The 13,447-nt window shown below is 49.5% G+C and overlaps 1 protein-coding gene across 2 annotated transcripts in view; it reads left to right on the top strand.

Moving 5' to 3' along the window:
• Window positions 1–13,447, top strand: part of PIK3CD (phosphatidylinositol-4,5-bisphosphate 3-kinase catalytic subunit delta) — a 57,454-nt gene that overhangs the window by 29,999 nt on the left and 14,008 nt on the right. For both annotated transcript variants that reach the window (XM_060259286.1, XM_060259285.1), the window contains 9 exons: window positions 1,627–1,723; window positions 3,645–3,775; window positions 4,757–4,816; window positions 5,962–6,129; window positions 7,960–8,081; window positions 9,892–10,035; window positions 10,358–10,457; window positions 12,408–12,586; window positions 13,326–13,435. In XM_060259286.1, coding sequence (XP_060115269.1) covers window positions 1,627–1,723; window positions 3,645–3,775; window positions 4,757–4,816; window positions 5,962–6,129; window positions 7,960–8,081; window positions 9,892–10,035; window positions 10,358–10,457; window positions 12,408–12,586; window positions 13,326–13,435 — 1,111 coding nt within the window. The remainder of the gene's footprint in view (window positions 1–1,626; window positions 1,724–3,644; window positions 3,776–4,756; window positions 4,817–5,961; window positions 6,130–7,959; window positions 8,082–9,891; window positions 10,036–10,357; window positions 10,458–12,407; window positions 12,587–13,325; window positions 13,436–13,447) is intronic.

Genomic DNA, 13,447 nt, shown 5'->3' with positions numbered 1-13,447 from the left:
CAGCGGCCACTGGCCATGCTTGCTGAAGAGAACCTCAATTTTCAGTCAACCTCTGAATCCCGGAGCTAGGAGGCAACATCAGGGGAAGGCCTTGGCCTCTCCGCTCTGTTGTCAGCTGCCTAGAGGAACCGGTTGGCCACTGCGTGAGACAGGATGCTGGACTATTGGTCTGTTTTAGCAGGGCTGTTCTGATGTTCTTAAGAATTAAAACTCCCTTTGTCAGATACAACACTTCAAAGCTCATACCCCCCAAATCTTCTTGGTCTCTAAGGTGCCCTTGGACTCGAATCGAGTTGTCCCACTGCTGACCAACATGCTGTGCCCACCTGAAAAAGCGAGAGAGGCTTTGAATTTGATTTAAGATTGTAGCCTTGGAAGGAGCCAGGGAATACACGTCTTTGTTTTTAATTTTCCCCACCTTGCCTTATCCTCAGTGTCACAACATTTTTAAATAAAAGGCTAGAATTGTCAACTAACTAAAGAAGCTTTTTTAAAAAAAAAAACACCTGATATTGGTTGAGTAGTAAAGCAGCGGGGTTTTTTTTAAAGGAAAGGTCTGGCAGCCGTGATTCTTTGCCGCTGTTAGTTCTGCTGATGTGTGCGTGTCACGAGACTGCAGCACAAATTGTGTTTTGGGTGTCCTGGAGTCCGGACGGTTTCTCGTTAAGTGCAAAATAGCATTCCATTTCATGAATGACAGCTACCCGCTCCTCGTTGGAAGATGTCAACATTTTTTGTTTGCAGGAGCACACCAGAGCCAAAGAGATATTTTTTTTAAAAAGTTCAAGACCCATCAGCGTTCTGAGGAATTTGGGCTTTAAAATGTTGGAACGGGCTCTAATCCTTCATCCACACAGGCTGCCTGACAGCTGAGCCAGTTTGGTGTAGTGGTTAAGTGTGCGGACTCTTATCTGGGAGAACCGGGTTTGATTCCCCACTCCTCCCCTTGCAGCTGCTGGAATGGCCTTGGGGCAGCCATAGTGGTTAAGTGTGCGGACTCTTATCTGGGAGAACCGGGTTTGATTCCCCATTCCTCCACTTGCAGCTGCTGGAATGGCCTTGGGGCAGCCATAGTGGTTAAGTGAGCGGACTCTTATCTGGGAGAACTGGGTTTGATTCCCCACTCCTCCACTTGCACCTGCTAGCATGGCCTTGGGTCCACCATAGCTCTGGCAGAGGTTGTCCTTGAAAGCGCAGCTGCTGTTAGAGCCCTCTCAGCCCCACCTACCTCACAGGGCGTCTGTTGTGGGGGAGGGAGATAAAGGAGATTGTGTGCCGCTCTGAGACTCTTTGGAGTGGAGGGTGGGATATCAATCCAATATCTTCATCTACCCACAGGGCGTCTGTTGTGGGGGAGGAAGGTAAAGGAGATTGTGAGCTGCTCTGAGATTCAGAGTGGAGGGCGGGATATAAATCCAATATCTTCATCTTCATCCGAGTGCCACACTTGGGTGTGAGTGGGAGAAGGAACTCTTTCCTTTATGCTTCGACCCACACATGCACGAGACCCATAGCGTAGCAGCAGACGCCACGCTGACCCTTCCTCCAGTGACTGACATGCCTGAAAAAAGCGTGAAGCCTGGGTGCGATTCACTCCTTCCCTTTCTCTCCTTCTTTGCAACGCAGGACTGCCCAATTGCTTGGGTGAATGTCATGCTGTTTGACTACCGAGATCAGCTGAAAACCGGGGAATGTCTCCTTCCTATGTGGTCTTCCTTCCCAGGTAAGACAGAAGTCTTTTTTGCCAGTGGCAAGAAAGGAGACAGATTTTCTCCCCCCCCCCGCCCCCCCAGAAGCAGTCAGCCGGATGTCTTCTGGCCTCATCTGTCTGGGAATCCTTAAGAAGAAGACGACGATGACTGCAGATTTCTTCTCCGCCCTTCTCTCTGAATCAGAGATTCAGAGTGGCTTACAATCTCCTATCTCTTCTCCCTCCACAACAGACACCCTGTGAGGCGGGTGGGACTGAGAGAGCTCTCACAGCAGCTGCCCTTTCAAGGACAACTCCCGTGATAGCTATGGCTGACCCAAGGCCATTCCAGCAGCTGCAAGTGAAGGAGAAGAAGAAGACTGCAGATTTATACCCTGCCCTTCTCTGAATCAGAGACTCAGAGCGGCTTACAATCTCCTTTATCTTCTCCCCCCATAACAGACACCACGTGAGGTGCATTGGGCTGAGAGGGCTCTCGCGGAAGCTGCCTTTTCAAGGACAACTCCTGCGAGAGCTATGGCTGACCCAAGGCCATTCCAGCAGGGGCAAGTGAGGAGTGGGGAATCCAACCTGGTTCTCCCAGATAAGAGTCTGTGCACTTAACCACTATGGCTGCCCCAAGGGCCATTCCAGCAGCTGCAAGTGGAGAAGTGGGGAATCAAACCCGGTTCTCCCAGATAAGAGTTCTCACGCAACCACTACACCAAACTGGCTCTCACCTGGCTCTTAAATTCCCCTTCGTTCTTTTGGGTTGTTTCCAACTCCAGCCCTTGTGGCAATTGCGTACCGAGGTCTACAAGCAGTTATCTTGGGTGAACGTATGGAGAAAATAATAGTCGTCATGTGACACTAATGTAGTGACCAAAGTCTTGAACTGAGAAGATGTGGGTTCAGATCCCTCATGCAGTAATGACATTTGGAGACAGCCCAGCCTCCTCGCAGGCTTGTTGTGTGGATGACAGAGGAGGGGGAGATCCAGGTCAGCCACCCTGAGGATGGGTTAAACGTATACGATAGATTGCCTCTGGATGAGGAGGTTCCATCTAGCGCTCGCTGCAAATCGCTGTTGCTAATTTCTCTTCCGTGCAAATTTATTCCAAGCAGGGCGGTCCTGAGAGAGTAGCCTAGAAATGAATGAGATAATATTATCTGGTAGACACAGTTCTTTTCCTTCCAAGGTCGGTATCAGAAGGGTGCCGCCAATCCGTGGCCCTGAGGCCAGGTTTAGCCTGCGAAATGATTCATTTGACACTTCTCTCCGTGTTCCGTTCCGTTCACCTCTCTGCAAACCCATTTGACATCTGACAGCAATGCTGATTCTGTGAATCAGGCGGATCCTGAGAAGGAGGGCAGAAAAGGTTGCGGCAGTGCTGAGTTCTCGTGGCCCTTTCTTACACGCCCAGGGAGATGCTGATTGCCACTTTGAGGACGGTCAGCAATATTTCTCCAGGCCAGTTTATCCAGGGATCCTGGAGGTTTTTGCCATCTTCTGGGCAGAGGTCACTGTGGATGTATGTGGGTATGGAGGGTATTTGTGAAGTTCCTGCACTGTGCAGGGGGTTGGACTAGATGACCCTGGAGGTCCCATCCAACTCTATGATTCTATGATTCATTCTGTGTGTGTGTGTGTGAAGTGCCATAAAGTCACAGCTGACTTACGGTGACCCCAGCAAGGAACTTCCAAGACAACGGAGAAGCAGAGGTGGTTTGCTGTTGCCTTCCTCTGCAGAGTCTTCCTTGAGCTTCTGAGATCCGAGATCGGGTGATACCATACTGCCTTCCCTTCTGCAAAACCACTAAAATCCACCCGAAGGATGAATGGTTTACCTTTCGAAATTTAATCTCACCTTGGATTTTTAAACCCAGATAACGTTGCGTGGCCACCAGATGGCACCCGCTTCATGACTGATCCTAACGCCACTTTGACTTCCAGATGAGCGAGATGAGCTGCTGAACCCGATGGGCACGGTGCAGACCAACCCCAACACGGAGAGCGCGGCTGCCCTCATCATCCGTTTCCCCACCGTGGCCTTCTCGCCTGTGTACTATCCGTGCCTCGAACAGGTAAAGGATGGCAACGGCCTCGATAGGATCTTGCCCACTTTCTGATTGGCTTGTCGGTTGCCGGTGGGGGCAGGGGATCCCCTGATTTGAAGGCCGTCTCTCCGCTTCAGGGTCATCAGAAAGGAGGAGATAGGGAGAAATGTCTGCTAGGCACTCCGTTATTCCCTGTGGGGACTGATTCCCATAGGATATAATGGAAAATTGATCCATGGGGCTGTGGGGGGGGCTGTTTTTTGAGGTAGAGGCACCAAATTTTCAGCATAGCATCTGACGCCTCTCCTCAAAACATCCCCCAAGTTGCAAAAAGATTGGACCAGGGGATCCAATTCTAAGAGCCCCAAAAGAAGGTGCCCCTATCCTTCATTATTTCCAACGAAGGGAAGGCGTTTAAAAGGTGTGCAGTCCCTTTAAAGGTGATGGCCAGAACTCCATTCAGAGTTCAGTTGTACTTGTCACACCCTGGCTCCACCCCTGAAGTCTCATGGCTCCATCCCCAAAGTCTCCAAATATTTCTTGAGTTGGACTTGGCAACCCTACCCATTTAAGATTTCCATGGACTGGGGAAAAGAGCCAATCAGAACAGAGGATACTGAGTGAGATGGACCCAGTGGTCTGCCTCTGTACAAACCAGAGTTTCCCAATGCAGTGCCTGCCAAGAGTTTTTAGAAAGTGGGAGGGTGCGGGCTTTTACCTGGCAAAGCTTCTGATTGGCCATTAGAGATTTGATTGGCCATTAGAGATTTTGATTGGCTGCCACCACAGCACAAGCACACAGCACTGCGTGACTGAGGGGAAGCCGTGGCAGCCATTTTGTGGCTGACCCTGCCTTCTGTGGCGGCCATTTTCATGGCTGAGACCACCACGCTGTGTCAAAATTCCAAATGTGCCTGCAGGCTCAAAAAATTTAGGGTCCCCTGGCACACCAGCAGCTTCCTATATTCCTTTGTCCTTCTTATAAGATCTGTTCTTTATGTGTTCCAGGTGCTGGAGGAGGGAAGAAAAGTTCCATGTCTCCGTTGTGTGGTGGAGGATCAAGAGGAGGTATGGTGGCAGCAAATGGCTTCACCCTCTGGGATCAGCGGTTTTAGCACTTCCTCTTACTTACCCCGTGGCGCAGAGTGGTAAAGCAGCAGTGCTACAGTACTGTGATCTGAACTCTCTGCTCACGACCTGAGTTTGATTCCAGCAGAAGCTGGATTCATGTAGCTGGCCCAAGGTTGACTCAGCCTTCCATCCTTCTGAGGTCGGTAAAATGAGTACCCAGTTTGCTGGGGGGAAAGTGTAGATGACTGGGGAAGGCAATGGCAAACCACCCCATAAAAAGTCTGCCGTGAAAACGTTGTGAAAGCAACGTCACCCCAGAGTCGGAAACGACTGGTCCTTGCACAGGGGACCTTTCCTTTCCTTACTTACCTTCTTCTCTCAGGCCTTGACTGATTTTCCTCAGCTTTACGAGCCACCCCAAAAAAACAATAGCCAGACTTACTTTTTGACCTTTAATGATCATACTTTCTAATTGTTGCACCAACAAAAGCTATAATCCTAAACTCTTCTAAATTAAACTGAAGAAAGCTGTCAGGAAGAAAGATTCCTTTGAAACGGGATGTTGGAGGAGAGTTTTAGGGCCAAAAAGACAAATTAGAGGATCACATCAAACCTGAACTCTTTCTAGAAGGAGAAAGAAGAGGAAGAAAAATCTATAATCCACCAAATAAAAAACAATCTCTCGTATGTTTCCTAATGGTACTTTGTATGGTAATAGAGCCATTTCAGATGAAATCCTTTCTCAAGAGCAGTGTTCTCTCTAAGCTGAGTTAGTGTGAGCTGGTTCAGTTTTTTAGCCTCTGGCTCACACATTTTTGTCCTAGCTCAGGAAAAATGGCCCCAGAGCACACTGAATTATGAAGCAGCTCACAACTTTAATGCCAGTAGCTCACAAAGTCGAATTTTTGTTCAGAAGACTCCACGGCTTACAGGGAGCATTGCTCAAGAGATGTATAATCTAGTTCTGGTGCTCTATTCAGTGTGTGTGTGGGGGGGAGGGGGCGGAAATTAGAATATTAGAATATTTCTGTTCTCCCCTCATTAAAATATTTCTGGGCTCCCCTCATTAAAAACCACCTTTCTGCCTGTTGTTCCCAAGTTCACTCACTCTCCTTTATTTCCTCCTCTTTCCGCACGCTTAGAAGCAGCAGCTGAAGGAGATCTTGGAGCGCAGGTCTCACACAGAACTCTACGAGCACGAGAAGGACCTGGTCTGGAAGATGAGGTACCAGATCCGGGACCACTACCCATGGGCTTTGGCCAAGCTGCTGCTGGTCACCAAGTGGAACAAGCATGAAGATGTCGCTCAGGTGAGGAGTTGCGGGGGGAGGGGCAGTGTCGGTCTGGTTCCATGAGCCAAGACTTCGTGACGTTGCTTGCAGGTGTTCCAGTCACTCTTTGCCTCCACTAGCTCGGTTTAGGAAAAAAATGAAGGCTCACGGAATTGCAAAACAACATTGAGCCCAACTGCTGTATTTAGGAGGGAAACGTGCTGGGCCCATAACCCTATCAGTGGTTCATGTGCAGAGTGCAAAACAGAGAACTGCCCAAGAGTAGACTCTGGGAAGAAGTTGAGCCACACACCAGCACCTAGTATAAAAGCAGTGTATTTACAAACTATATACAATACAACTAGTGCGGTGAATAACATTAAACTGAGTGACAAAGTGCTACGCCAGGAACCAACTCTCGACAGAAATACTGTCTGGCACAGTAGTCATATATACAGCACAGCCAATCATGGCAGTCCACACAATTGCTGACTCCAGCAGGTGCTTTCCCCTGGTTACAGTCCAGCCAGAACCGGCTCACTCCCAAGGTTGATCTAACCTGACCTGTCAGATGCTGTCACTGTAGATCCACCTGCTGCTTCATGCTTCTGTCATGTTGTGGACGGAGGACTCAATATACTGACAAGGTTTGGGGGGGGTCTACGTGAATGCCATCATCTCTCGTTCAGTTTCCCAAAAATTCTGGAATGAAGATGGCCACGTGCTCGTGGCATGAGGCAGAACAGAGAGGGCAGTCACAGGGAGGGAGGGACGGTGGCTCAGTGGTAGAGCCTTTGCTTGGTAAGCAGAAGGTCCCAGGTTCAATCCCTGGCATCTCCAAAAAAAGGATCCTGGCAAATAGGTGTGAAAAACCTCAGCTTGAGACCCTGGAGAGCCACTGCCAGTCTGAGTAGACAATACCGACTTTGATGGACCAAAGAAGGTCTGATTCAGTAAAGGCAGCTTCATATGTTCACAGAAAACCAGAGACAGTTTGTTTTTCTATAGCAGAGAACGGCCTGGGTGAGAAATCACCAACCGTGGAGCACACGGTTGTCCCTCTCTCGTTGCTAATGAATAGTTTGTAGCAGGAGCTCCTTTGCATATTAGGCCACACCCCTCTGATGCAGCCAATCCTCCAAGAGTTTACAGTAGGCTCTGTACTAAGAGCCTTGTAAGCTCTTGGAGGATTGGCTATTCTGTAGGGGTGTGGCCTAATATGCAAATAAGTTCCTGCTAAAAAAAAAAAGCTCTGGGTGGAGGCAAAGCTGTGAGACAGAAATAAGTTCCCTTCGTTGTGCCGTGGGAAGCATATCATGTTATAAACTGCTTTCAGCTTTTGAAAACCCAAACCTGGTTGCAGCATTTTAGCACCAGATGGGAGACATGAACGGAGTTATGGGGAACTGGCGTATCGATGGGCCATGGAAGCAAAATGAAGCCTCCATATACTAAGGCAGTATACTTCTGAATCTCGGTTGCTAGGGAGCGACAACAGGAGGGTTGTTGGCATTGTGGCTGTGCTTGCACGCATCCAAGAGGCTGCTGGAAAATGAAGCCTCCACATTCAGAGGCAGTATACCTCTAAGTATTGGTTGCTAGGGAGAAACAACAGGGCGATGGTTGTCTTTGATGCAGCGCCTTGCAAGCAACCAAGAGACTGCTGGAAATTGGGTGGCTGGACTGGATAGAATTTTGGTTCAATCCGGGGGCTGTTCAGTTCAGCAGATTTCACGCCAGAAGAATCAGGGCACGTTTTGCGTGCTCCGGTTTAAGAGGGCTTGATTCTGACCCTCTTTGATTTCTGGAGGAAGTATTAACCCCTTGAGGGCCAGCTCAGCCACACCCACCCTTATCTTTTCCTTGCAGATGATCTACCTGCTCCAAACCTGGCCGGAGCTGCCTGTCCTCAATGCTCTGGAGCTGCTGGATTTCAGCTTCCCTGACCGCTATGTGGGCGCCTTCACCGTCAACTCCCTGAAAAAGCTGACGTGAGTGGGTTGAGAGGAAGCAGGGTGGGCAGGCTGCCATGTCATCAACTAGCAGAACGGACAGGGGCAGAACTCAGACTTGAATGCAACATTTGTGATTTCATAGCTGTTAGACTAAGAATATAAGAGAAGCCATGTTGGAGCAGGCCAGTGACCCATCCAACCCAACACTCTGTGTCACATAAGAAAATAAGAGAAGCCATGTTGGATCAGGCCAATGACCCATCCAGTCCAACACTCTGTGTCACATAAGAACATAAGAGAAGCCATGTTGGATCAGGCCAATGGCCCCTCCAGTCCAACACTCTGTGTCACATAAGAGAAGCCATGTTGGATCAGGCCAGTGGCCCCTCCAGTCCAACACTCTGTGTCACATAAGAACATAAGAGAAGCCATGTTGGATCAGGCCAACGGCCCCTCCAGTCCAACACTCTGTGTCACATAAGAACATAAGAGAAGCCATGTTGGATCAGGCCAGTGGCCCATCCAGTCCAACACTCTGTGTCACATAAGAACATAAGAGAAGCCATGTTGGATCAGGCCAATGGCCCCTCCAGTCCAACACTCTGTGTCACATAAGAACATAAGAGAAGCCATGTTGGATCAGGCCAGTGGCCCATCCAGTCCAACACTCTGTGTCGCATAAGAACATAAGAGAAGCCATGTTGGATCAGGCCAATGGCCCATCCAGTCCAACACTCTGTGTCGCATAAGAACATAAGAGAAGCCATGTTGGATCAGGCCAATGGCCCATCCCGTCCAACACTCTGTGTCGCATAAGAACATAAGAGAAGCCATGTTGGATCAGGCCAGTGGCCCCTCCAGTCCAACACTCTGTGTCACATAAGAACATAAGAGAAGCCATGTTGGATCAGGCCAATGGCCCCTCCAGTCCAACACTCTGTGTCACATAAGAACATAAGAGAAGCCATGTTGGATCAGGCCAGTGGCCCATCCAGTCCAACACTCTGTGTCGCATAAGAACATAAGAGAAGCCATGTTGGATCAGGCCAATGGCCCATCCAGTCCAACACTCTGTGTTACATAAGAACATAAGAGAAGCCATGTTGGATCAGGCCAGTGGCCCATCCAGTCCAACACTCTGTATCATACAGTGGCCAAAAATTTATATATATATACACACACATATATATACACACTGTGGCTAATAGCCACTGATGGACCTCTGCTCCATATTTTTATCTAACCCCTTCTTGAAGCTGGCTATGCTTGTAGCCGCCACCACTTGGGGAGGGACGGTAGCTCAGTGGTAGAGCATCTGCTTGGTAAGCAGAAGGTCCCAGGTTCAATCCCTGGCATCTCCAAAAAAGGGTCCAGGCAAATTTGTGTGAAAAATCTCAGCTTGAGACCCTGGAGAGCCGCTGCCAGTCTAAGTAGACAATACTGACTTTGATGGACCAAGGGTCTGATTCAGTATAAGGCAGCTACATATGTTCATATGTTCACTTCCTGTGGCAATGAATTCCACATGTTAATCACCCTTTGGATGAAGAAGGACTTCCTTGTATCCGTTCTAACCCAACTGCTCAGCAGTTTCATCGAATGCCCACGAGTTCTTGTATTGTGAGAAAGGGAGAAAAGGACTTCTTTCTCTACCTTCTCCATCCCATGCATAATCTTGTAAACTTCTGTCATGTCACCCCAAAGTCGACGTTTCTCCAAGCTAAAGAGCCCCAAGCTCAAATGCATCGCCCTGCCAGGCCTGTGTGGCTTGGGACTCTGCTGGTTAGTGAAAGGCCAGCCGTTCTGTTATGCGCTGAGGGCATGAGTCCTTTGCTTCCCTTCTCAGGGATGACGAATTGTTCCAGTATCAGCTGCAGCTGGTCCAGGTGCTGAAGTACGAATCTTATTTGGAGTGTGAATTAGCCAAGTTCCTGCTGGACAGAGCCTTGTCTAATCGCAAAATAGGACACTTTCTCTTCTGGCATCTCAGGTAAGGAAGGAATTCGACAGGCCCGTTTGCATGATGGATTTAAAGCAGCTTGATTGGCTGATCCCGTTGCCACCCCAGGACCCCTGGGAATTGTAGTTTTGTGATGAGAGGTTTCTTGCAAAAACGTTGAGCTCCAGTGGCAGAGGGGGGTTTTTTGGGTGGGGGAGTGGCGGAGTCGTTCAACAGGTGATCGGAGAAGTCTTTCACTTTTCTTCCCAGGGAAGGTGCTCTAAGCCCTGGATTATTTTGGTAGTTCTTTGGATCCTGCCCAACATTCCTGAAACTCAAGCTACTCTTTCAGTTTGTCTCCTTCTCCACATAGATCGGAAATGCATGTCCCTTCTGTCGCCTTGAGGTTTGGCCTGATCTTGGAGGCTTACTGCCGGGGCAGCACCCACCACATGAAGGCTCTGATGAAACAGGTAACGTGGGGCAGATTCTCCCCTCTTGTGCAGTGCCGGATTAAACCCTATGGAGGCCCCTAGGCAGTCAAAATTTTGAGGCCCCTCATGCAAATTATCTTAGAGTCTGAGTGCCCACCCCACCACCCACAGTCCCCGCTGCAGCCTGCAGACCCCTTCTCAAAAGCCCCTTTTACTAAACTGTGGGGGGAAGGCAGAGAGAGGCAAACTTGGTGACAACGCCAGCAGCAGCCGCATCAGGCAAAGAGCAGCTCAGTTTGCTGGCTGCACGTGCAGGCTGGGAGAGCTGCAAGCAGGGGGAAATTGGGAGGGAAGCTGGCCCGGGGCCCCTAAAGGCGCCTACTTGGCCTAATTGTTGATCCTATTCTGCTCTTGCTCCCTCGAGTGGCCAATTCAATACTACACCACCATATGTCTGGCATAAAAACCTGCTGTTTAAATCTGCAGAGAGAGATGCCTGACCTATACTGATGTATTATTGTTAGCGAATTTTTGGAGTTGGACTCCCGTTCCCACCCGGTTCAGTAAGGGGGAGATGACTGGCAAGGACCCAGTAATTTGAGAGAAGCTTGTTCCAAAATTAAAACCGTTTATTAACAATTAAAACCGTATTGCAGAAACTTTTAATCATATAACATTCTAGGGTGCAGCATACAGAATGAATCAAATTAGGCGAATGCCCTAATGAAAGCGCACTGCATAGAAGATGTATCCTGGTTGCTTCTGCCAAAGACCCATAAGGCGTTTGCCCAGAAACAACAAGGATCAAGAATAAAATCACACACTGAGCAGCCTGTCCCAGCCATAGGAGCTCGTCTTATCAGCGGTACTCTCTGTGCCAAGTGCGAACCAAAGGGGGAAGATAGATGTTACGACTTCAAGGCTGAAATTGAAAGATGTCAGCAGTCCTTCTAGAGCAGAGTGTGCTGACAGAACAAGCCAGGCTTGAGAGAAAGAAATGCAAAGCCTTATGGGAAAAGAACCAAAAAGAAATGGGGGTTGGCTGCGAGAGCCGGTTTGGTGTAGTGGTGAAGTGTGTGGACTCTTATCTGGGAGAACCGAGTTTGATTCCCCACTCCTCCACTTGCAGCTGCTGGAATAGCCTTGAGTTAGCCATAGCTCTGGCAGAGCTGTCGTTGAAAGGGCAGCTGCTGTGAGAGCCCTCTCAGCCCTGCCCACCTCACATGGTGTCTGTTGCGGGGGGAGAAGATATAGGAGATTGTAAGGCTCTCTGAGTCTCTGATTCAGAGAGAAGGGCGGGGTATAAATCTGCAGTCGTTGTCTTCTTTTTGTTTTGTTGCTCAGTCGCACAATCGAGTCTGACTCTTTGCGACCCCATGGACCAAGTCATGCCAGGCCCTCCTGTCTTCCACCATGCTCCGAATTCTGCTCAAATTTGTATTTGTTACATCAGTAACGCTGTCCAGCCATCTCCTCTTTTGCCGTCCCCTTCTTCTTTTGCCTTTCATCTTTCCCAGCATCAGGGTCTTCTCCAGTGAGTGCTCCCTTCTCATTTGGTGACCAAAGTATTTGAGCTTCAGCTTCTGACCTTCCAGGGAACAGTCTGGGTTGGTTTCCCTTAGGACTGACATTGGATCTTCTTGCAGTCCAAGGGTCGCCTTCTACCAGACAGGAATTGGCCCAGCCTCTCTTGGGATTCTACCGCAAATATCAAATTGACCACTAGAGGGCAAAAAAGATGTGCAGAACAGACCCCCCCCCCCTTTCCCCAGAGCAACAGGAACACCCAAGCGAGGAAAATGAGGATACGAAAAAGCCTGTTGTGAAATCCACTTGGAGGGGAAACCACCAAGGAAGTCCAGGGTTGCTATGCAGAGGCCAGCAATGGGCAACCTCCTCTGCACATCTGTTGCCTTGAGAACCCTACAGGGTCACCATAAGTCGCTGTGATTGGACAGCACTTTCCACTTTCTCTCTCTCCGGCTCCAGGGCGAAGCGCTCCACAAAATGAGGGCCTTGAACGACATCATCAAGGCGAGCGCCCAGAAGAACCCCAAGCCCCAGACCAAAGAGTTCATGCACACCTGTCTGCGGCAAGAGACTTACCTGGAGGCGCTTTCTAACCTCCAGTCTCCCCTGAATCCCAGCATCTTTCTAGCAAAAGTCAGGTAAGGGGGTTGGTTGTCTTGGTCTGTGGCAGAGGCTGCTCTGAATGGCCCCAGAGGACCCGGGACAGAGTGGCTCCAATCAGGGGGGCAGGGCAAACAGCTACCTGTTGCTTGGTTACCCGGAGACCCACCCTTCAGCGCTTGTCCAGGTGGCCAACTGGACTGATATTTTCTCATGACGTGGGGCTTGCTCACTTACAGCAATGAGGAAGGGGTAAAAGATGCAGAGCCCCGTGGCGCAGAGTGGTAAAGCTGCAGTACTGCAGTCCGAGCTCTCTGCTCACGACCTGAGTTTGATCCCGGCAGAAGCTAGGTTCAGGTAGCCGGCTCAAGGTTGACTCAGCCTTCCATCCTTCGGAGGTTGGTAAAATGAGTCCCCAGCTTGCTGGGGGGAAAGTGTAGGTCACTGGGGAAGGCAATGGCAAACCACCCCGTAAAAAAAAAAGTCTGCCGTGAAAACGTCATGATGCGATGTCACCCCGGAGTCGGAAACGACTGGTGCTGATGCAGGCTTAGAATTGGGATGCTGAGAATAGATTTTAGAATCCCGAAAACTGGCTGCTCTTTGGAAAAGCTTCTGGTCCTTGGAGTTATGAACAAAAGTTTGAAATTTTAGTGGACAGAAATGGTGGGGGGGGGGGTGGCGGGGGGGAAAGGTTTCCAGAAGACAGACCAGAGCAGAGGTCTGTCTTATCCAGCAGCCTGTTTCAGGAGTGTGTCTTTCCGTTTGTGACTTCAGTGTGGATCTTTGCACTTTCATGGACTCCAAAATGAAGCCCTTGTGGATTGTCTTTAACAATGAAGAAATTGGGGGCACCAACACGGGCATCATTTTCAAAAATGGAGATGGTAAGAAGACCT

This window comes from Heteronotia binoei, chromosome 18, assembly GCF_032191835.1.
Source record: "Heteronotia binoei isolate CCM8104 ecotype False Entrance Well chromosome 18, APGP_CSIRO_Hbin_v1, whole genome shotgun sequence".
Lineage (NCBI taxonomy): Eukaryota > Metazoa > Chordata > Lepidosauria > Squamata > Gekkonidae > Heteronotia > Heteronotia binoei.
The sequence above is the reverse complement of the archived record's forward strand: the minus strand, read 5'-3'. Positions and strand labels throughout refer to the sequence as shown.